The sequence below is a fragment of the Chaetomium strumarium genome (assembly GCF_033439665.1).
Source record: "Chaetomium strumarium strain CBS 333.67 chromosome Unknown B0T15scaffold_3, whole genome shotgun sequence".
NCBI classification, from domain to species: Eukaryota; Fungi; Ascomycota; class Sordariomycetes; order Sordariales; family Chaetomiaceae; genus Chaetomium; species Chaetomium strumarium.
The window spans coordinates 2831958-2853782 of NW_026944431.1; the positions used below are offsets into that span (position 1 = coordinate 2831958).

At 54.5% G+C, this 21825-nt stretch overlaps 8 protein-coding genes across 8 annotated transcripts; 6 read left to right on the forward strand and 2 right to left on the reverse strand.

The window, feature by feature from the left end:
• Window positions 1–248: 248 nt before the first annotated feature.
• B0T15DRAFT_166371 (uncharacterized protein) lies at window positions 249–894 on the forward strand. The gene is made up of 2 exons (XM_062862167.1): window positions 249–455; window positions 585–894. Exons 1-2 carry the CDS (start codon window positions 398–400, stop codon window positions 788–790), a joined length of 264 nt encoding a protein of 87 aa, XP_062722941.1. The 5' UTR covers window positions 249–397; the 3' UTR covers window positions 791–894.
• Window positions 895–1514: 620 nt separating this feature from the next.
• B0T15DRAFT_553631 (uncharacterized protein) lies at window positions 1515–5219 on the forward strand. The gene is made up of 4 exons (XM_062870328.1): window positions 1515–2103; window positions 2227–2476; window positions 2538–2850; window positions 2926–5219. The coding sequence occupies exons 1-4, from the start codon at window positions 1648–1650 to the stop codon at window positions 5132–5134; spliced, it is 3228 nt and encodes a 1075-aa protein (XP_062722942.1). The 5' UTR covers window positions 1515–1647; the 3' UTR covers window positions 5135–5219.
• A 243-nt stretch (window positions 5220–5462) lies between these two features.
• On the reverse strand, window positions 5463–7604 carry B0T15DRAFT_395663 (major facilitator superfamily transporter; the record flags this gene model as incomplete). Its single annotated transcript, XM_062864791.1, has 7 exons — window positions 5463–5815; window positions 5903–6273; window positions 6356–6715; window positions 6813–7019; window positions 7125–7248; window positions 7309–7442; window positions 7504–7604. 7 exons carry the CDS (start codon window positions 7602–7604, stop codon window positions 5463–5465), a joined length of 1650 nt encoding a protein of 549 aa, XP_062722943.1.
• Window positions 7605–8017: 413 nt separating this feature from the next.
• On the forward strand, window positions 8018–9136 carry B0T15DRAFT_166404 (uncharacterized protein). Its single transcript, XM_062862168.1, has one exon. The coding sequence runs from the start codon at window positions 8221–8223 to the stop codon at window positions 8875–8877; it is 657 nt and encodes a 218-aa protein (XP_062722944.1). The 5' UTR covers window positions 8018–8220; the 3' UTR covers window positions 8878–9136.
• Window positions 9137–9993: 857 nt separating this feature from the next.
• On the forward strand, window positions 9994–10422 carry B0T15DRAFT_393985 (conidiation-specific protein con-10; the record flags this gene model as incomplete). The annotated part of the gene is made up of 3 exons (XM_062864711.1): window positions 9994–10044; window positions 10102–10182; window positions 10300–10422. The coding sequence occupies 3 exons, from the start codon at window positions 9994–9996 to the stop codon at window positions 10420–10422; spliced, it is 255 nt and encodes an 84-aa protein (XP_062722945.1).
• An 884-nt stretch (window positions 10423–11306) lies between these two features.
• B0T15DRAFT_510469 (uncharacterized protein) lies at window positions 11307–12001 on the forward strand (the record flags this gene model as incomplete). Its single annotated transcript, XM_062867854.1, has 3 exons — window positions 11307–11436; window positions 11471–11525; window positions 11572–12001. The coding sequence occupies 3 exons, from the start codon at window positions 11307–11309 to the stop codon at window positions 11999–12001; spliced, it is 615 nt and encodes a 204-aa protein (XP_062722946.1).
• A 2104-nt stretch (window positions 12002–14105) lies between these two features.
• B0T15DRAFT_529486 (uncharacterized protein) lies at window positions 14106–14517 on the forward strand. The gene is made up of 2 exons (XM_062869106.1): window positions 14106–14167; window positions 14247–14517. Exons 1-2 carry the CDS (start codon window positions 14156–14158, stop codon window positions 14508–14510), a joined length of 276 nt encoding a protein of 91 aa, XP_062722947.1. The 5' UTR covers window positions 14106–14155; the 3' UTR covers window positions 14511–14517.
• Window positions 14518–14654: 137 nt separating this feature from the next.
• B0T15DRAFT_529487 (uncharacterized protein) lies at window positions 14655–15740 on the reverse strand. Its single transcript, XM_062869107.1, has one exon. It carries the CDS (start codon window positions 15645–15647, stop codon window positions 14781–14783), a length of 867 nt encoding a protein of 288 aa, XP_062722948.1. The 5' UTR covers window positions 15648–15740; the 3' UTR covers window positions 14655–14780.
• Between the last annotated feature and the right edge of the window lie 6085 nt (window positions 15741–21825).

Genomic DNA, 21825 nt, shown 5'->3' on the forward strand with positions numbered 1-21825 from the left:
AGCTGAAAGTGCCCAAACTTGAGATCACGCTTGAACAGTTCGAGTCTGCTCCCCAGAGAGTCCCGGATGAATAAATCTACGCGGAGTTTCCGTCGCATGCCAATTACACCATTGCCGCTGACGACCTAGACAACTCCCTTCACTACATCAAGCGGCCGTGTCTGAAAGTCTACAGCGACTACCGGGAGCAAGACGTCCTGCGCCTCTTCGTGCTCATGATGCTGGACGAGGTTCGCGCGTTGGAGCTTCTCTCGCAGCATACCCACCCCAACATTGTCAGATACCACGGCTGCCGGGTGCGAGGGGGCGCATCACCGCGCTCGTTCTCGACAGGCATCAGAGCAACCTGAAGCAGTACCTGAAGGAGAACGCGGAAGGAATCGACAAGGGCGCCTTCATGGCTGCGCTCGAGTCGGCTATCCGTCATCTTCACTCGCTGGGAGTTGCTCACAATGGTATGTAGCAGTCGGCGTCTACGACGACCCCTTCACTGGCGCGGGAATCGGAGAACCGATAAATTCGTAGCTTGTCGGTGAACACAGCACGAAAGCTGACTACCCTCGTCGCGCTAGATCTCAATCCAGGCAATGTTATGGTCAATGCAGAGGGTATACCGGTCCTAATTGACTTCGGCTCCAGTCGCGCGATTGGGAAAAAGCTGGGTCCGTCTCGGGGAACGGCTGGATGGATCGAAGGCGATCCGTCTGATTATGATACCTCGGACGATGGGCATGATTTGTATGCTCTCGAGAAAATCCGCGCTTGGTTGGACAACCCCGCGGTGGCGTAGGGAGACGGGATGCGTCCATCCGCCAGACTTCGACTTGGGGGATCCTCACCGCTTCCCGGAGGGGTTATTCCCGCGGTGTTAACAAACGAACAGTCGGCCCCGCCACAGTCCGCTTTTCAAGTCCTGCGACTCGGCTTGCTACTACCCAAACTCAAAGACCGACCGAACTCAACGACCGAACTCAATGGCCGAACTCAATGGCCGAACTCAATGGCCGAACGCAATGGCCGAACGCAATGGCCGACCGCACATCAGGCATGACGGACACCTCATGAAGGTTCGGTACCTAGAATATATAATCGATACCTCGGCCGCAAGGGTCGCAGTCTCCACTGTTGACTGCCGTGAAACAGTGAAACAAGCTTTCCCTTCCGGAGCGGGCCGCGAAGACGGAGTGGAGATATGACATGGTGCCGAAGTGGCGAAGCTCGCCTCGCGAGTTGAGCCGTTGTTGGGGACCGTTGGGGTAGGAAGAGGTGCTGATTCATGTCGACACCCGCTGACGTAGCCGATCACCCTGATGGCCATTTGACGCCAAAATGGGGCCGTAAACAGTTTCGGCCTCCTCGGACGAGAAGGGGGGGTCATCATTCACACATCCCTTTTCGCGTCGCGAGGTATCCCGACCATCCGAACGCCGGGAGGCTATATAGGAGAGGTCTTCAATGGCGGTCATAATTCTCCTCGACTGAAATACAAGCTTTTAAGTCACTTAGAATACTTACTATCTACTAATTTTGGATTTCGTGTTCTCATCTACCAGCACTGAACTGTCTGCTTGCTTTTAATTAATCCCGTACCAGTCTGCACAACCACAAACCTAGTACTGCCCAGCGGAAACACTGACACCTGCAACGATGACCTCCTTCGACCGCGCAGAGACGCCCAGCTATGGCAAACGCCTCCTCGTGAACATCGTCGACGAACGAGCCCGGACCGAGCCGGACCGGGAGTGGGTATCCATCCCACGGTCCTCCAATCCCTCAGACGGGTGGAAGAAGATCACGTACAAGCAGGCGGCCAACGCCATCAACCGGGTGGCGCACCGGCTGGCCAGCTCGACGGGCGTGCCGCCGCCGGGCGAGTTCCGCACGGTGGCGTACATCGGCCCCAACGACGTGCGGTACCTCGTGTTCGCGCTGGGCGCGGTCAAGGCCGGGTACCAGGCGCTGTTCATCTCGCCGCGCAACTCGCAGGAGGGGCAGCTCAACCTGTTTGAGCTGACGGATTGCCATATCATCTGGTTCGAGGCCGGCTATGTGAATATGGTCCAGTCGTGGCTGCAGGAGAGGGATATGTACGCTATTATGACGGTGAGTTTGAGTTTGAGTCTGAGTGAATAGTGCAACAACACAACAGAGATTGCGGAAGAGAAGGGAAGGGGCCGGGGAGAAAGAGTGGCATTTGCTGATTTTCGCTGGATTATCACTACTTAGTTCCCCGTCGATGCTTGGTTCCCCAAGGAAGACATCGAGCCGTACCCTTACAACAAGACGTTCGAAGAGGCGGAATGGGACCCGCTGTTGATCTTGCACACCAGCGGCAGCACAGGGCTCCCGAAGCCCATCGTCTGCCGACAGGGCATGTTGGCCGTGGGGGACAAGTATCACAACCTTCCGGAGTGGAAGGGCCGGAGGATCTGGATCGACGAGATGGCACAGAGATGCAAGCGGATCATGACTCCGAGTGAGTGACATGACCCCCCTTTTCTTGTCCATTCAGGAGAAGTGGGCTAACGAGGTCGCAGTGCCCCTGTACCATGCGGCCGCTCTGTACATGTCGCTCCTGATGATACACTATTGGGACACGCCGGCGGCGCTGGGTATCGGCGATCGTCCGCTGTCGGCCGAGATGGTGGAAGAGTACGTCAAGTATGCAGACTCTGACGCGATAGTGCTGCCGCCCGCACTCCTCGAGGAGCTGTGCCAGTCCGAGCAATCCATCAAAGCTCTAGCAAAACTGTCGTACGTGGGATTTGGTGGCGGCAACCTGGCCAAGGAGGCTGGAGACACGCTCGTCGACGGGGGCGTGACACTGCTGAATGTGATCTCGGCTACCGAGTACGTGGATTCTCAAAAAAGCAAAGCTGGATGGATGGATAGGATCACGAGACTGACTGATTACTCCCTTACTAGGTTCGCCCCTTTCCCGCTCTACTGGCAGCCGGACCGCAAGCTGTGGCAGTACTTCATCTTCAACTCGGAGATCTTCGGGGCCGAGTGGCGGAAGTCGGCCGAAGACGACACGTACGAACTCGTGGTGGTGCGCAAGGACAAGCACCCGGGCTACCAGGGCTTCTTCTACACCTTCCCGGACGCGCACGAGTACAGCACCAAGGACCTGTACAAGCCGCACCCGACGCTGCCGGACCACTGGATCTACCACGGCCGGGCCGACAACATCATCGTCTTCTCCAACGGCGAGAAGCTCAACCCGGCCGACATCGAGCACATCGTGATGGACCACCCGGGCGTCAAGGGCGCGCTGGTGGTGGGCAGCAACCGCTTCCAGCCGGCGCTGATCGTCGAGCCGGCGCGGCACCCGGGCAGCGACGAGGGGGAGGAGGAGGCCAAGGCGTTCCTCGACAGCGTCTGGCCGTACGTGGTCAAGGCCAACAAGCAGACGGTGGCGCACGGTCAGATCGGGCGGCAGCTCGTCGCGCTGTCCAACCCAGCCAAGCCGTTCCCGCGCGCGCCGAAGGGCACCATCCAGCGGGCGGCGACCATCAAGCTGTACGCGGACGAGATCGACGCCATCTACGAGCGCGCAGGCGAGGTGGTGGCGTCGTCCGAGGCGCCCCGGCTGGACCTGGGCTCGGCCGAGGCGCTGACCGGTTCGGTCGCGACGCTGTTCGAGAACTGGCTGCGGGCGCCCCGGCTCGGGCCCGACACGGACTTCTTCGTCGCCGGCGTCGACTCAATGCAGGTCATCAACGCGTCACGGCTGCTGCGGGCCGGGCTGGAGGCGGCGGGGGTCCGCGTCGACGCCTCGGTCCTGGCCACGCGCGTCATCTACGGCCACCCGACGGCGCGCCGCCTGGCCGAGTACCTGTTCTCCGTCGTCAACAAGCAAGGCCAGGACGCCACCACGGGCGAGGTGCACGACGAGGCCGCCGCCATGGAGGCCCTGCTGGAGAAATACACCCGCGATCTGCCCCGATCATCACCACCACTAACCGCCCAACAAACGCCCGCGCCAGCCGACACCGACCAAGTCGTCCTCATCACCGGCACGACCGGCGCGCTAGGGTCATACATGCTGGACCTCGCCCTGCGCAGCCCGCGCGTCAAGAAAGTCATCGCGCTGAACCGCTCCCCCGACGCCGAAGCCCGCCAGCGGCAAGGCAACGCCGCCCGGGGTCTACTCACCACTTTTCCCCCCTCCCCAGACAAAGAAGTCGAGTTCCTGCACGCCGACCTCTCCCGCTTCGACCTCGGGCTCGGCAAGGAAACCTACAACCGCCTGCTGCACACGGTCGACCGCGTCATCCACAACCAGTGGCCCGTCAACTTCAACATGCCGGTCGAGTCGTTCGAGCCGCACATCCGCGGCGTGCGCCACCTGGCCGACTTCTCCGCCGCCGCATCGGCCAAGAAGAAGCGCGTGCCCATCGTGTTCATCTCGTCCATCGGCACCGTCGACGGCTGGGATAGGCCCGACGACCCGGTCCCGGAGGCGTCGCTGCGGGATCTGAGCCTGCCCAGGGGCGGCTATGGCCGGTCGAAGCTGGTGTCGAGCCTGATCCTGGAGGAGGCGAGCAAGGTGTCGGGCGTTCCCGTGGAGGTGATCCGGGTAGGGCAGATCGCGGGCCCCAGCGCGGCAAAGGGCGTGTGGAATCGCCAGGAGTGGCTCCCCTCGCTGATCGCCAGTTCGGTCTACCTCGGCGTGCTGCCCGATTCGCTGGGTCCGATGAGCACGGTCGACTGGACGCCCATCGAGGGGATCGCGGCCATGGTGTTGGAGGTCGCTGGCGTTACGCAACACGTGCCGGTCGAGGAGATCAGTGGGTATTTCCATGGCGTGAACCCGGAGAAGGTGGAGTGGCGCGTCCTGGCCGAGGCGGTGAGGGGGTACTACGGCGAGGAGAGGATTAAGGGGGTGGTCGGGCTGGACGAGTGGGTGAGCCGCCTGGAGGAGAGCCAGAGCCGCACGGAGGATATTAGCAAAAACCCTGGTGTGAAACTGCTGGATACGTATAAGACCTGGACGAAGGCGGCGCGGGAGGGGCAGGGGTTTGTGCAGATGGCTATGGAGCGGACGAAGGGGAGGAGCAAGACCATGAGGGAGATGCGGGCGGTTACGCCGGAGCTGATGCGGAATTGGTGCCGTCAGTGGGGGTTCTAAGGCGTGAGATTTGGTTGGGGTGGTTGCAATAGAGAAAAGCGTTGGGTTGTTCATATTACTAGGTAGGAATAGCGTAGAAGTGAAGATTGGAGTTTACGGATAGTACTGCAAATTCCATACTAGTGCATCTATATTACTCAATATGTACATTACCTAGAGGCCTCCTTGCCTGCAAATTGTGCCGCAGAGTCACGCAATCATCCAGTCATCCTTGTTTGTCCTCCTGACTAGGATTATGCATTACCCTATAGATATTTAACAGTTTGTGCGGTACTCAAAACGACAAACTGTACGCCCATCCATACCTACCTTACTTTACCTGTGTGCGTCACCTCCCCTTCTCATCGGGGTCGGCAAGCTCGCCATCCTCCGTCGTCCGCATCCGTCTCGGCGGCCACTCAAACAGCAGGGACAGGGAGACGAGCGAGACAATGCAGAAGTAGAGCATGACCCTCATCTGCTGGCTGTATCCCACCGCATAGACCTCTCTGACCTTGACCTGCAGCTCGGGGGACAGGCTGCGTATGCTCTGGAACGACTGCAGCAACGCCGACTGCTGTTCTGGGGTCAACAGCCCCGAAGTTTCCCTCGTTACGTGGTTGCTCAAGAGAGCCGAGCAGATGGCCAGTCCGATGGTTCCGCCGAGCACCCGGATTTGCGTGGCGGCTCCCATGGTGACGGCTAACAACAAGAAGATCAGGGGCTGTTAGTACAAAAACAAGGCACACTCCCCCGGTCAATGGAATCTGATTCCGGGTTTGCGCTTACCCATATCCCTCTGCTTCACCACCAAAGGAACCATCATGAAGACGGTACTCAGATTCAGCCCGAAGCCGCAGCCCATGATGACCTGGAAGCCGTACTGGGAAGGCGGCACGCTGAGGTCGGACGAGTCGAGAGAGCTGAATAAGCCGACACCAAGCGTCTGGAGGCCGCAGCCAACCAGCAGCGCATACAAGGGCGGGAGTTTGAGCTTGGTGCAGAACACGCTCGATGTGATGGTGGCAATCGGCGAGCAAAGAAGGAGAGGCAACATGCGGATGCCGGCATCCACCGCCGTTGTTCCGTTGACAATCTGCAGACGCTGCGGAATGTTGATGATTGCTGCCATGAACGGGAAGCCTGTGAGGAATGCGTTTCTTTTTCGGGATGGGCCACGTCAGCCCGGGTAGGTAAAGATGGGCTGCTGAAAACTTCAGGGGTGGTGAGAAGGACACTTACAGGAGCAACCCCATCACAAACCTGTTGCAAGCAAGCCGCCAAGGGAACATAGGCTCGCAAACAGTGTTTCTGAGCGAGATACCACGTTCCCAGCCTATGAAGACGATCCAAAACAAGCCAGACAGCACGAAGCACACTATGATAGCGGCACTGTTCCACGGATACTCGACTCCTGCCTGCTCGAGCGCGAAGACGAGCAGGATAGAGGCGACCAGCGAGGAAAAGGCGCCGAAGAAGTCGACCCTCCTCCACGCCCTGCCCGCGACGAGGGAGTTAAAGAAGCGGGCAGGTCCGGGATAGGGGAAGCTGAAGGGGATCGAAACGCCGATGAGGAGGATGGCCACAACTCCGCCGGGGCCACTTGGAGGAGGCAGCATACCTCAGTCAGCATCCCTGACTACTAGTATAAACTAACACAGCCGAATGAAAGACAAGTAAGGAGGAGACAGAAACATACTTCAGCCAAAAGACCCATCGCCAGGTGGTATGGTCCGATATGGCGCCTCCCAGGAGCGGGCCCAGCACGCTCGAGACGGCAAACACGGACGAGATGATGGCGATGTAGGTCGGGTACTTAGCCGGTGGAACCATGAGCGGCGTCATGACCGTGACCAGGGAGTAGATTCCCGAGCCTCCAATTCCCTGAATGGAGCGGAGGATGATTCTTTGGCGGAGGGGTCAGTGTAAGTCATTTTCTTTTTTTTTTTTTTCCATTTTGGGAAGTGGGAAGGTGGGGGAGGCAAGATGTGGTATGGAGAACTAGACCTACAGTTGCAGCATTGTGTTCGTGACGCCGCATGCAATGGAAAAGACGGAGAATAACCCGACGGCAAACAGGATCAGCAGCTTGGTGCCCAGGATGTCGCTGAGCTTGGCATAGATGACGAGGAAGCCTGGTGTTCTATTAATCAGTGTCGCTATAATACACTCTCTGTATTGGATGTACTACTCACCCGTGTATGTCAGGAGATACGCCGTCACCACCCACCCGGCCTGGCTAAACCCCTGGAGTGCATTGACAATAGACACCAGCGATGTGCTCACGATGGTGGTCTCGAGCGTGGAGAGTAGCATGCTAATACAGAGCCTGGCGGACAACAACATTATTAAGTGGCCATCGAATGAGATTCCTGCTGTAAGAAACTTACCCGGCTGTAAGTGCGTGCAACTTCCATCCCTGCGGATAAATCTTTGGTCTGGCCGCGGTCGCATCCGAGTCATTCAGTGCCGAGTTGTTTACCTCCGCCATTCCTGCATTGTTGTTGTTTGTCGGCTCCATGCCAATCTCCGCGCTCGTTTTTGACTCCATGGGGCTGTGCGGCGTCTGTATGAGCAAGTACTAGTAGATACCTACTCAACTTGCTGACACCAGACTACTAGTGGTGTTGTCGCGATGGGCATTACGCTTTTCGGGTGAAACCGTTTACTAAATGAGAGTGAGAAAGATGACAACTGTCACCAACACGCCACCATGCCATGCCCTTGAAGCGACGGACCGCGGTTGCAGTGGGATGGCAGGGTGCTGAATCCTGCGGCTCAGCCCCCAAGACTGATATTTTCTCGGTTACGGTACCAGCTATTGGTTGATACCGTACTTCATAGCGCTGAATGAGTTATCATCCAGACACAAGCCGAAAGTTCCCATCTCCTGATCTGAAAGTTGCCAGGGGCTAAGCCACCCCCCTGCATAGATGGTGACATCAATGGATTTCCAGCCTGCATTTAACAACGACATTTCGGCCCCAACTACGTCCAATAACCCGAATCCCGATGCAAAATCCCGAAGACAGCGTTGAACGCGTGTAGGATGCGAACTTTTGGCCGAGCAGAGCCAGTTCGTCGACTCAACACGAAACGAATCAGAGATGCGACCACCATTACATTGTCCTCAGAGCGCGACAACGACAAGTCTCGCATTCGTGAATGATTCACGCGGTAGGCGGGACAACTTTGCGACAGGTAATCAAACATGGTCGATCGGCTTCGTATTGCGGCCCGGGGCGACGATACAGCCCGCCATCTTCTTCCTGGTGGCTCTAACGACACTAGCTGTCTTGCCTGCATCCAGTCAGATGCCACAATTGGCCTTCATGCTCGACTCTAACAACACTAGCTGTCTTGCCTGCACCCAGTCAGATGCCACAATTGGCCTTCATGCTCGACGCATTTGCTCAGGGTCTCCCTTTCCGGGTGGTCCACTATTGATAAACATTCCAGGCTTCGTGATCCGGGATCAATTTGCCGCACAACTTGGGCCGGGTCCTTGCTCGGGCAGGCTCAAGACAGGTCCGTTGTTTGGGAGCTCATCAAGGCGTAGAAGTCGACCCATACCTCCGTCGAACAAGTCGTCGGAATCAAGAGCAGAGCCGACAAACAATCCACGCCATTCAACACCTGTACTCCATGTCGATGAGTGTCCTCCTCAACAGCGCGTCTCTACGTGCGGCTGCTCGCCGAGACACTGCATCGACAAACTGCATCGTATGGTTCTCTGCACGGGGGTCTATCGGGTGGAGACGTGAAGCAGCAACCCCAGCACAGCTCTAGGTTGCGGTGATATCTGGGTTGGGGACCCGGATACGTTCCACATGACCTCTATTGTCCGGAAACAAGGCTAGCTGAACAGACCGCGTTCTTAAAGGTGGTGCCCCAAGTGTCAGTGATACTCCGGATGTTGAAGTCAATGGTACAGCATTCACAATATGATTCATACAACTCGGTCTCCGATACGAACGCCTGAATTCATGGAACTGAAAGAGAAAGAGCCAACATCAGTCTAGGTTTGTGAGTAATGATTGAAGACGAACTAGAGGTCATGGTCTGTTACTCTATTGGATGAAGTATCAAGCATAATGTCACTTGCCATGCGTCTGGCGCCTTACTTGGCCATGGATTAGCCCTACTGTATGCGCATACCCAGGATGATGGAACCTTCGAGGCCATGACGACACTTTATTTGTTCTGAGCCCCGGCGGGCTGTGGAGTCCGTGCCGTGATCGTCGATAGGCACAAGACGCTTGGAGAGTGATGAGTAAGGAGGCGGTGAACCAGCGAATAAATAGCGACGAGACGCAGTAGTCAGGGCAGCGGAGGCGATTCGTTTGCACTCCCATCGTCAAGCAAGAACGATGCAAACCGTCTTGACTCCAATCCTCAGTGTCATCAACAACCAACTTCCCCTCATTGTGACGTCTTAGGTCCAGGGGCTGCACGGGAGGTGGGTCCGGTAGATGTCATGGTGTCCGGGTCTTGGCATCAACAAGCACACAATCATCGCTTCGGATCGGCGATCAGCAGTCTCACCCGTTGTTTGGGGAAAGGAAAAAAGAAATAGCGTAGGCATCATTCCATGCATGTTCTGATCTGCTTGCACTGAAAGCAATTGATATGACATCATCCCTTACATCATGACGAGCTGCTACACCTTGGTGAAGGAAGGAGTGACCCGTTCAACACAATTGCATCGGTGTTTGCGTTGAGGCCCAGATCGAGCATATAAGGGACTCTTCCCACCGACTTCAACCGCAATTCTTTTTTCTCTCCATCACAACACACTCAACGAAATCCAATCGCACTCAAACTCGAACAAACAAAGTTCTTAACGTCAAGCAAGAACCTTCACAAAATAAACAATCACCATGTCCGGCACTCAGAACACCAACCCCGGCAACTTTGCCAACCGCCCCAAGGTTCGTACGATTGAAATCAAACCATTCCACTTGCTCGATGACCCTAACATTTCGCAGGACGAGGTTCGTGAGATCGCTTCCAAGGGCGGCCAGGCCAGCCACAGCGGCGGCTTCGCCAACATGGACCCTGAGAAGCAGGTATGCCGCATCCCCTTTCCACCGCCTAAAACGCGCTCCCAAACCACACCCACCAAGAGCTCTTTCCTTCCCCCTGGGCACACAAGGCTAGCGTGCTGACGACACACTCCCCAACAGCGCGAGATCGCCTCCAAGGGCGGCCAGGCTTCGTCCGGCAGCTTCGAGCCCGGCAGCGAGCGTGCCCGGGAGGCAGGCCGCAAGGGCGGCAAGGCCAGCGGTGGCAGTGACGACGCCGAGTAAAAGGATGGATGTTGCTTTTTCAGTTTCATAACTCGAAAAAGAACGACAATGCGCAAATCGGGATTTCAGTCTCCGGCGTAGGGTTGTGCACTTTGTACTTCTAGTGGTGATTGAGCGATGGGTTCGACTGGCTGGTCAAGGGAGTTTCTTGTCTTTTTAGGGCGAAATGAAAGGGTCGTTTGGAGCCTGATCAAAAGTCGCAAACCTATCTGTCATTGCAATCATTTGTGATTGTGGTGCCGCAAGATTTCAAGAAAGCTATGCGCTGTTAAGCATGATCCTACCGTCTCAGTGTTCCCGGTTAGGTTGATGCCCTACGTCTTGAAGAGCTCTTGTAGGAATAATACCCTGCCGATCCCGAAGTTGCACTCATTAGGACGGAGGGTTTGCCAGTGATTGGGGTAGAAATCACGGGCATCAAACGCACGCCTGATGGTGTCCCACAGAAGTTGAACACTTGAGTCGACGTCTCGAGCTTTCCTAGGGATGACCGTGCAGCGGGAAAGATGTTGAGCATGGTTTGAGGGCCCGTTTGCCACACCCGCGACCGTGACTTCGATCGTAAACACAACCGTGCCCCACCATGGAATCGGCTCGCTTATAAAAGAGGCCGGGGAGGTCATTGAATCATGGTGAGTCGATGTACCCCAACAGCGTCTCAATTCACGTCCAAGTCTGGAGGAATACCCTGGGACTGCAACATAGTCGACCTCCTAGACCAGATTATCCTAGAGACGCCGGTTTCTGGGTCGGGAGGTCTGCTAGTAAACACGCAAGTCGTACTCCGCTTCCAAGTCCATATGCGACATGTACGGCGTTGTTGGGATCAAAGGTGGAGCTGGCTCAATAGATGAGACTCCCTGCGATGTCCGCTTTCCAGCGAGATGGGGCAATCAATCCCCGATGATTACCGTGAATGTCCGCTAGTCCCTTACCATAGCAGTGTTAGTCGTGGCCATGTCGGCGATATCACTGCCATTGACAAGGTAGTGGCCCTACTAGCGACAGTCCGACGTATGTGTGTCGATCCGTTTGGATACGCTGGTAGTGATCGCGAATTACGACGTGACCGTGTCGAAGGACTCGAGGGCGGGTTTCAAAAAGTGAGCATAAAGAAGCCATAGATAAATATGTAAGTGCATTTGCGAGCCATTCAGTGCCGAACTGCTGTTTGAAGGCTCGGGAGATTGACTTACCGATGCTCCACAAAGCTGTCAGAGCCAAGATGGAGCTCGCTGTGCCAAACAAGGACCGGCCCGACGTGGAGCCTAAGGGTGAGGTCGCCGGTGCCGTCAATGAAAACCGGCGGCGGCGACTGCGGAGACGCGTTTGTGCCACGACGCCACGAAAGGAGGAGCTCGTTAAAGCCCCCATTCGTCATACTCAGACCTCGACGCTGGCAAGAGAGTCGGAGCGAGAAGGTAGACGTAGGGATGGGGAAAGAACGGAACGTCTCCGGTATCCGTCGCCACTAAGACAGCTTGCCATCAAGAAGGTCTACTTTACCGCGGTCAACGACAAGCTCATAGGTACCAATGGCCCCCTTCGGATCCACAAGAACTCGCCATACCTAAGCTAAACATTCCCGTTTGTCTACTCGCCTAGCTGTAGTATTTAACGTCATGAGTACACGACGCGAGCTTGAGCAACACATATAAACATATACCCACGCATCTCAGGCACCCAGCAAGCTGCAACATGCACGCCACCTTCCAACCGCCTTTGATATATCTCGTAATGCTGCCACAGGGACATAGTCCCGTCCAACTTTGATTGCAGAAGCTTGAGTACCGTATGTTTTGGTCGTAGCGGAACGATTTTCATTCGTGTCTCCTTTCGGATACTACGACTAACGTACATTATCAGCGAGCGGGACATATCAGCGAGCGGGACACTCTCCACTACTCTATAACAACTAATCTCAATTGCAATGCAACAACACTAAGAACCAACTACAATTACATCAGAAACAGATGAATCAGACCCTTCTGCACCCTCCTGGCAAGTGCGGGCATTATGACCAGGCTTGCCGCATACACCATAGCACCGAACCTTCGTACGACCCCCCCCAGTACCACTACCATCCAGCTGTGTTTCTTGCATTGCCTCCCCACCTATAGCCCCATGGCCTGCTACCTCCTATGCCTCCTGCATAGTAAGTGATCCTCCAAGCCGTACACGTGTTTTTTTTGGCTCTCCGGCGCTTGCTTAGCGCCTCGTTGGCCTTGCAGAGCGAAGACACCTCTGCCTGAAGGAGGGCCACCTGGTGCATTATAGCTATCGTACCCTTGGTAAGCTAGTCCATAGCAGCTAACATCGAAGTCGGGGAGCTATTTTGATGGTTGGCAATACAAGTCTTGATGAGCGTTGACTGTAAGTTGGCTTCTCGGGGGTTGTATGGTGTCTGGAAGACCTAAGATTGTATAGTACCTGGCCGTAAGATTAGGGGTGTTAGTGTACGAAGCTTGATATCTAGCTTCGAAAGTACCCTCTCTGGATTGTACGGCATAAGGCCAGCCCCTGCAAAACCGCCCTGGATATTCCTCTTGGTGATAGAGGCAAAGAAGGCCGTACGAAAGGTACAAAGGAACTCGAGCTTGCTTATATGGTTGATATATACGCGTATTAAGTCCTCGATCTGGCGACCGTACGCCTGCTTTAACGGCCTAAAGCAGCCAACATCAAGTAGCTAGAGGAGGTAGGAGGAATATGGAGGTATATAGAGCGTGATAATATTGTTCTACTGGCAGTAGAGCTCGAACTTGGTTGAATAGTGGCTTTCGTGGCCATCGAGGATCAATAACCGGTATTTGCCCTTTGTCCGAGGCGCTATATGGTAGTCGAAGTGCTTGATCTAATCAAGGCCTACCGTATTGGTAATCCAGCCATTTTCGGTAGTTGCAATGCGCCAGTTGGCTAGGAGGTTGCACTCAGTATACCAGTTAGCGAGGTAGAACTGCGCTGCTAAGATAATAAACAGAGGGATAGCCTAGTCAAGGGCATTAACGCCTTAGATCACCGTCGCCCATTTACAGTTGCCAGGCTAGGCTAGCTTCGCCTTGCTACGGCCATCCGAGGTTGTAACCACCATACCCGGGAAGATAATGCCTATTATAAACCTAGTCTCGTCGAAGTTATAGATATCGTCATCTACGATACTGTACTTGGCCTTAATATTCCGTACAAGGGCAAACCACTCGCCAATGACCTTCGGATCCTCGCACTTTGCCCTCTGGTAATCGTATCTTCGCGAATAACATATATAGAGCTCTGGCTGGCGTTTGACAAACCGATATGCCCAGAGCTTGCCGACAGGGGGCGCATTATATACGCATAGCAGTTGGTTGGCTATATCTTCTACACCATATAGTCTTGGCGGAAAAGCTTATATAGATAGCTCAATAATATATTGAACAATAGCCTCCTCTTTAGATTGGGTAAGCTTCTTCGAATTGGCTGGAAGATCGCATCGTATAGGCCGGCCGGTACGTCGGTAGCCGAGGGTTGAAACTGGCACGTTATAGAGCTTGGCCGCGGCTCGAAGGCTTAGTTCTATATCATTTTCAAGAGCTTTGAGGGCCAAGGTTACCCTAGCTTCCTTTGAAGTGGAAGACATCTTTAGTTGTAGGAAAAACGCGTTGTTAGAGGTAGATGAGGAAGGACGCGTTGTGCCAAAAACTTAGTGTCCCGCTCGCTGATATGTCCCGCTCGCTGATATGTCCCGCTCGCTGATATGTCCCGCTCGCTGATAATGTACGTTAGCAGTTACGGACCAAATAACTCTACCATAAAGCAACCGGCGCTATCATTTGCTGTTGACTTACCTATTATTGAGTCTAGTTTTGTCAATGTTCCTTACCTACTGCTCCAATGCAGTTCTATCCGTGTCCAAGCTGATTTTTCAAGCTGATGATACCAGTAACCAACGTGAACTTATACTCCGGCGTCCGGGCCGAGCTCTCTGGACTCTGCTTGCTTTGCATCCGAGATCGAGCTTCTTGGGGAGGGTCTGTAGATACCGTGAATATGGTACAGTAAGGCACATGAAGGCTGCATGGTTACATGGTATCACCACTTGCAGTCTTTGAACTTGGAAGAAAAACGGCCGTGCGGCTACGTGGTAGTCTGACTGTGCAAACACTGGAGGTAATTAACTTAATACGGATAAGTGCCGGGGATAAAGTGGCCGAATGCGACAAGTGAATGTGGGGCCGTTTCTGCACTGACCCACCAGCTTCTCAACCTCAGTTCTTCCATCTCAAAATCTAATCATCAAGTCTGTTAAAATAAGGATTTATCCACGGTGTGGGACAAACTCCTCACCCACTCTGCCGCCTCTTCCGCAGCCTGTCAACAGTCTACAACAGCCAGACATCCTCCTCTTGCTTCACAATCATATTCGATGGAGAACCGGAAAGGGGAGTGAGCGGGGCGACGCCGACGCGCGGCGTCGAGGGACGTCGCAATGGTATGGTCGGGACCGTGAGAGCATCAGCGAGACAGACATCCCCGCTTTGTGTCGGGGGGGTTGCCATCATCACGCCTGTAGTGGCTTTGCGGAAGCGAGGGGATGACCGTCTTGCTGTTGCGATCCCCGGTGCGCCATCGCTTTTGCAGCCACTACTGCGCCGCCGCCGGTCCCGGGTCCCGCTGGGCACCATCACATCCGTCCGAGTCATCGCCGTATATGTCCATCTGCATAGGCCGTTGACCCTCGGACATAGCCTTTGCAGGAGCTCCGTTGCTGCTTCCAAGCTTCGGTCGCCACTGGGTGCCGCCGGTGCCTGGCAGGACGAGGCGGGGTGGCTGCTGATGTAGCCGGCAAAGTTCCGGTAACATTCCAGATGCGCGTTGTTCTCGGACTGCGCCGGTGACAGCCATCCCAGCCTCTCGTGGGCCAGTGGCTGTATCGTGAGGCTTGCTCTCTGAGCCTCGCAGCTACGGATCGCGGTGAGAAGCAGTGTGTGGATTGCTCTGTCGACGGCCGCGTAGACGCCATATGCGGAACGTTGCACGATAGCTGACATTAGGCGGTCTACATTGTGCAGGTCGCCGATGACATATCCCTGGTCGTCCATATCATGCATCTCATCGCCAAGGTCCAGAAGAGCTTCGAAGGCGTCGCCTAGTCGACGGCGCCTTAAAAGGTTGATAATGTGTTCAACCTGGCTCACAGAAGTCTGTGGCCATGTTTGGGGGTGTTGTGGTGGTGGGGTCAACTCCATGGTACCGGTGGTGGTGATGCAGAGGGTCGGCACGCCAGGAAAAATGTCGATGTTGATGCCGTAAGACGATATGTCTTGGCGAGAACGACGGGGTGGGATGGGGGGGTGGCTTTGGATGGGGAGGGGAGATGCTTATGGACGTCCCGGGGCAGTCATGGGAGGGAGTGATATTGAGGAGATAGAAGGGACGGAGAGTGTAAAAAAAGCGAGAGAACTGGATTTATACCTGCAAGCTCGAGGGAAAGCTCTCTCTTCCCAGCCAATCAACTCTGTAATCTTCCTGTGCTCCCATGGGCCGATGCCTCAGCGTTATAACCGCGAGCGAGGTGTGTCTGCTTTGCCGGGGAGGGTCATCAAATTTGGGGGTGGCCTAGTGCGGCCCCTGTACTTCGCCCAAAGCGGCAGGACACGCCTGCAGAGCCCCAGTCACTCACTCACTCCAACCTTAGCAGCCCCACCTCCAGCCGACTCACCAAAGCCCGCAACAACAGCAGATACGGTCTGCCCCTACCGGAGCAGAAGTTCTTAATACCACTCTGCCTCGGAACTTCTGACATGTCTGATCGGAGTGCTGGAAGGCGAGCCTAGTCGTTGTGGTGAGGTGGTTGCCCAGGTTAGGTAGGTTACCTCACTCTATTATCTACCTACCTTAGGTAGTATTTATCGCATATCCCTAACGTTGAGGAGTGACCCACGGCTACACCTATGAGAAATTAGGGTATATCAGTTCAAGGACTTGTATGTAGCGATCATATGTGAACATCTCGATACGGCAAAGTTGCAATCTTCCCGGCAGACACCATGTTCTTCTTCCCATGCCTCCCAGCTGAGGTGATTTGGCAGTCCTGAATGAGAGAAGAAGTAACTCACAGTTAGAAACATACGTATCTGCAATAACGAGTAAGCCTGTTTCCAATTTCGAGATATTTTCAAGTTCTGTGTCAGGGGGTCTGGACCTGGTGATGGTAGGTATGTCGTTCATGGATTATGTAATCATCTCACTTACACAGTATCCGGGCACCAGACAGCTTGCTGCGGTTCCATATTGTCGATAGTGTTACTGCGAATTACACAGTTGCAAATCAAGAGAACCAGCATGAGTTACATATAATGTTCCTGACCCGAACCTACTATCTCGATTTGAAGCAAATGCGTTGGCGGTGATTGATCATTGCCATCTCCCTTGCGGAACCCTAACCCCTCGTGAGTCGTGTTGGGGAACGGCACAGAGAAAATACTACTACAGGACGCCACTAATATACGAATGATCCGCTAAGTATTACCTCAATTCGGAATACTGCAGAATAGTTGTTACTCGTACTAGCCAGTGAGGGCTGATTCCACAATCAATCCTGAGCCCAGCCCCCTTCACCTAGACTGTCCCGTATGGCTTCCCTAAGGTAGCGAACTGAGGTGCTTCTAAAGTCGAAGTACCCTAAGGAACTCAAGGCGTTTTGCTCACTTCCGTTGTGTTGTCATGTCGGTCATCAACTCAAACCGCCAAAGGAGTCTCCACAGCCCTCCAGCTTGCTGTGTTTACACCATGCATGGCCCATGGGGAAATCGCACTGCTTCTCCTGCCCTGAAAAAGCACAGCGATGTACCTTTGGGCGCGGAGCCTGTGATGCATCACCAACTTCTCCACAGCAGTGAGGTCATCGTGCACATAGCCATTACTGTAGGGCTCTAGACAAGCCCTATAGAGGTGGTATATGTTGCAATAGCGTTTGCCGCCAATCCGCGTCATGCGATCGGACTTCTCAGCAACAACGGTCGATGTGCGGGGAATGGCCATGTCAATGTGAGGAAGTCCTTGTCATTGAGGAGTATGATGTTCCACTTGAAAATCGCCCCTAAGTCGGGAGGGGAGGCGGGTTAGGTGCTGGGCGAACCACGCTGGGTGGTGCTGTTGTGGCAGTGACCGAATACTTGGCGAAGCAGCTCGCACATTGGTGCTGCTTCGGATGGGTCTGGATAGAAGATGTAGATTACGACAGCACCGCGACATGGCCATATTCACCAGTCAAAGCGATATGATATGATGATACAGTACATGTACTACCACTAACTACCTGCTAGTCCCTATGCCACGAGGATGAGGTCTTAGCTCATCGATAGCAAGAGGGGAGGGAGAGCCGCGGAGAAGCAGGGATTTGCAGGGTCTGAAGCCGAAAGTGGTCGGGGAGCAGTTATAGAAGCATAACGGCAGTGTCCTCGGGCGAAAGCAGGGGAAAGCGAGCTGCGAAGCCGGGGCGCCCTGGTCTTTGTGGCAACCCCGTAGAGAGCAAAAAGTTAAAACAGAAAAAGAAGAAGTAAAAGTCAATTACAAAAAGAGAAAATGGGAAAAAGGAAATGATGGCGCGGGCACTGGCTAGTCAGCCACTCTCCCTATAGGGCATTTTGGCAGTGCCTGAAGCTGCCATCGAAAGTACTTACTCCCGACTCATCTTGTGGGGCCTCTACCGAGGTTCAACTCCTATGCCAGACTCATACCCCGGATTCCCCTGAGAGAAACAAATTACGGAACCAAGCTGATAATCTGGACACGTGCGAGGATTATCCGGTCGTATCACTCCGGCCCCTGCCCTCCTGCCTCCTCGTCTGCCTCTCCCACTACCTTAGGCAGGCAGCGCTCAGTTCCCGCACGGGTCTGAACCTCAACCAAACTCCCGCCAACCTCATAAAAATGAACTACATTGTGGATCTCGTTTCAGCTTATAAGGTACATACGGTGATGAGAGCCCCAGACATCGATAATTTCCTCATCCTGTAATGTATAGCAAGGTAAGCTTACATGTGCATCAAAGCGGACTGTCTAGTGCCCTCTCAACAGTCATATTTCTATTCATCAATACCGGAGGTGCGCCCATCGGACAGAACAATAATCGCCCGGGGATTCACGCAGGTTGGGTTTACAGCTTCCATCCATAAGGTAAGGTACTCTTTAGATTTTATAAAGGTTGGCACATGCCCGCTTATCTGTACAGAGTGGTCCGTACTGCACATGGTACGGAGAAAATGATACCTAAACCACCTTCACTGTGTTAGGATTGCTAGTATCGAAGGCAACTAGCTGCATAAAAGCCATGGACTCATCTCCAGTCGCCGCGGCTACATCGCTCTGTCATGTATATTAGAGGAGGAGAGCCGCTAGTTGAGTTCACATTCAGGTCCTCGCCGACTAATGCGGAATGGAGGCTTCCAGGGCAGGTTGATAAGTTAATTTGAAAGATACCAGCCTTTAGCGTCAGGATCTCCTTAGTCGACTTTCTAAAATCCGCCATGCCACAATTTAGAGGCGAGTATGACCTCACCCAGCAGGTCGACGAAAATGACCAGCAAGCCCACTCTAGCGCAAAGCTTGCCTGGGAGAGTTGATCGCGACCAGTGTGTTACATACTCCTAGGTTTTACCAAGGATCACGTATCTGATCCCAGCCTGCTGCCGCGAAAGTGAATAGCTAGCTACTTTCAGGAATGGATTTCAATTCGGACTAGGAGAACATTCTCAGAAGTAATAAAAATGCACCAATTCAACGTCTACTCGGAAACCGGCAGATTCCGCCGGCCCTGGAACCCGATAGCCTTTGAAGAGACGGCTCAAATTGTACTGCAAACCATTGCTGCAGGAGCGATTCGGAGTGAACTGGAACAGGTGCTCTTCTAGCAAAAATGGTTACATGGAGCTGGCCTGCTCATGTCAAGCAGAGCGAGACTCGCTGTATTCATCTGGACCAGGGGCTCTCAGCACGGGCTACACTGCTGTTTAGATGGGAATGGCTAGATGTTGGGAATAGCCAAAGCCAGCTTACCTTGGTTGTCTAGCAAGCTCTGGAACGACAGGAGCTTCCACCACCTAAGGAAGACCCTTCAAAACCATGGATTTCAACCTGTGTTGACGCCGTCCGGATACGAGACCGTATTCAGTGAAACCGGTCGTTCGATCCTTTATCCACGGGCCTGTGTTGAGGAAAGCCTCCGGTCTGATGGACATGCAGCAGCTATTGATCGTAGGATACGGGAAGAAACGACCTGATGCATATCGCAATGTGGAAAGTCCAAGGACCAAAGTGGTATCACTCTCGAAACACTACGGTACTAGTGGAGGGTGCAGTGACATGCTGGACGCCACCGCCGATATGTCAACGATAAAGATTGGCTTACAGCGCGGATCCAAACCTCTCTTTGCCTCTCGCCCGCTCATCCTGACTGTCTCTGTCCAAAGCTCCCAGGAGTTCGAAAAGCGCTCCACAAAAGACTTGATCGCCATGCCACAGAGTTGGCTCATGCCGATCCCTGGGGTAGTTTCCCGTTTCCCCAGATTCTTCTCTCCTGTCAGCCGAACCTGCCTTGTTTTGGGACTGACTCGAAGCATGTCCTCAAACTCGAACCCAACAGGCACGTACACTAACCTCCAGCATCGTAGCGTGCCCCACAATCACAAGCCCCTCTAGGACCCTCGAAGATCAACATCGGCCCCGTGTGACAAGGCCCTTTCTGAGCAGCACCCAAACATACTGAGAGTAGTATCAACTGCGCCGATTGTAGGGGTCAAACCTGCCCCCTCCCCTTCGGCGGCCATACTGTGCAAGAGGACCCCGCATCACACAAACAGCATGTGCTTCCGCAATTCGCAACCAAGGCACACACACGTGCAGCACATCCCCCGCCCTCCGACACGCCGTCCGCAAGTGCCTTCCGCAATCCGTACATGTGGCAGTCGGCTATATGCATGGTTGTCCCTCAAACTCGCGCAACCAGAAAGAAAAGGGAAGTTGCCGTCTTATCCGAAACACCCCAGTGCAAGTGCCTTCTCACTGCTGGATGGATCGGCACCTTCAGAAACGGTAGAGCGGATCCCGCAGCTCCACCCGGCGCCGGCCAATCCATCGGCGGGCTTGGCAGCCCGACTTCCGGCGCCGTGATTGGCTCCATGTCCGGTTCGGCGGTACCCACCCCACGGACAAACATGCCTGCGTGTTGTATGGCCTAAAGGACCCTGAAACCTGAGCGGAAATTGTTGTGCGATAGAGGCCTCCTCCAGGCGGTACAGACAACATTGCCAGTCCCGCCGGTGTATGCAAAAGGCCGAACGACTCCGTGGCTACAGTGTACGGCATATCAAAGTTCCCGCCTGTGTCCTGGTACAGATTAGTTACGGGATGTTGCTGGATAGAAACCGTGATTCCACTTGCACACTACGTCTTTTGACCATATTGTGCAGTTTGCCTCTCTGCCTGCCGTGACCAAACCACTTGCGGCGCGGCCGCCCTGGAATCTCGGGCGGGGCGCAAGAACTTGGCCAGCATAACGTTGTCTTCCATCCACAATGCCATTTAATGTGCCGTATTGCGTTCTACTCGCGAGGGGACGTCTTTGCAAGTTGCTCCGGGTTGAAGGGAGGATGCAAAATGAACGGGAAAGGGGTTGAGCTGACACGTCACCTTCTGTTGAGGGGAAACTGGGATACCCTCACCAACATAATATGCTCGTTAGTACAGTCAAGAAACATACCGACACCCAACAGGAACCCGTGCGTTGCCCTAGATACTCGGCCTAAAAAAAACACATGTAGCGCTGGCAGGCGTCATGCTCAGTCGCGGATGTTTGACCAGAAGCCACCCGGGATCCGGGTAGTTCCGAGCAGATCTCTCAGATGGCATCTCCGCCGGTGGAGATTCCATGATCTCGCTCGGAATCTTAAGACGGCCGAACCAGTTGACGACAGTGTGGTTTTGGTTTCAACCGCCTTGTGAGGTCGAGCCCGTAGATTTGCTGAGTAGAGCGCAATGGCAGTATCACAGCAGCTGGTGAGCTGGATCGCGGGCACAGGTATCTTCAGCCACTCACGCACACCGTGTCCCTACAAAGCTGTGTTGAGCAACGGATGCGAATATCCGGGGGACCCTCAGCAGTCCTTTGGTGCTTGCTCATATAAGATGGTGATTAGGCGGCAGCATCAAATGCGAGCAGAATGCGGGCGTCGGGTGAAACCGGCGCTTGCAATAAGGCACTTGAGACGGACGAAAACGCTCGCTAATGAGAGGCGGTACTATCTGGAGAGTGACGAGGACGAGGGTCTTTCGGTCCGTAATCTGTGTCTCACGTCGAAAGTCAAGAGATGCAGAGGGCGCGGGCCGATTCGCCTTCAACCGGGCTGGTACATACACTGGAGATTG

Coding starts and splice junctions, on each gene's coding strand:
- B0T15DRAFT_166371 (XM_062862167.1), top strand. CDS start 398: ATGGCTGCGCTCGAGTCGGCTATCCGTCATCTTCACTCGCTGGGAGTT. Junction 456..584: donor GCTGGGAGTTGCTCACAATG/GTATGTAGCAGT, acceptor ATCTCAATCCAG/GCAATGTTATGGTCAATGCA.
- B0T15DRAFT_553631 (XM_062870328.1), top strand. CDS start 1,648: ATGACCTCCTTCGACCGCGCAGAGACGCCCAGCTATGGCAAACGCCTC. Junction 2,104..2,226: donor ATATGTACGCTATTATGACG/GTGAGTTTGAGT, acceptor ATCACTACTTAG/TTCCCCGTCGATGCTTGGTT. Junction 2,477..2,537: donor CAAGCGGATCATGACTCCGA/GTGAGTGACATG, acceptor ACGAGGTCGCAG/TGCCCCTGTACCATGCGGCC.
- B0T15DRAFT_166404 (XM_062862168.1), top strand. CDS start 8,221: ATGCGACCACCATTACATTGTCCTCAGAGCGCGACAACGACAAGTCTC.
- B0T15DRAFT_529487 (XM_062869107.1), bottom strand. CDS start 15,647: ATGGAGTTGACCCCACCACCACAACACCCCCAAACATGGCCACAGACT.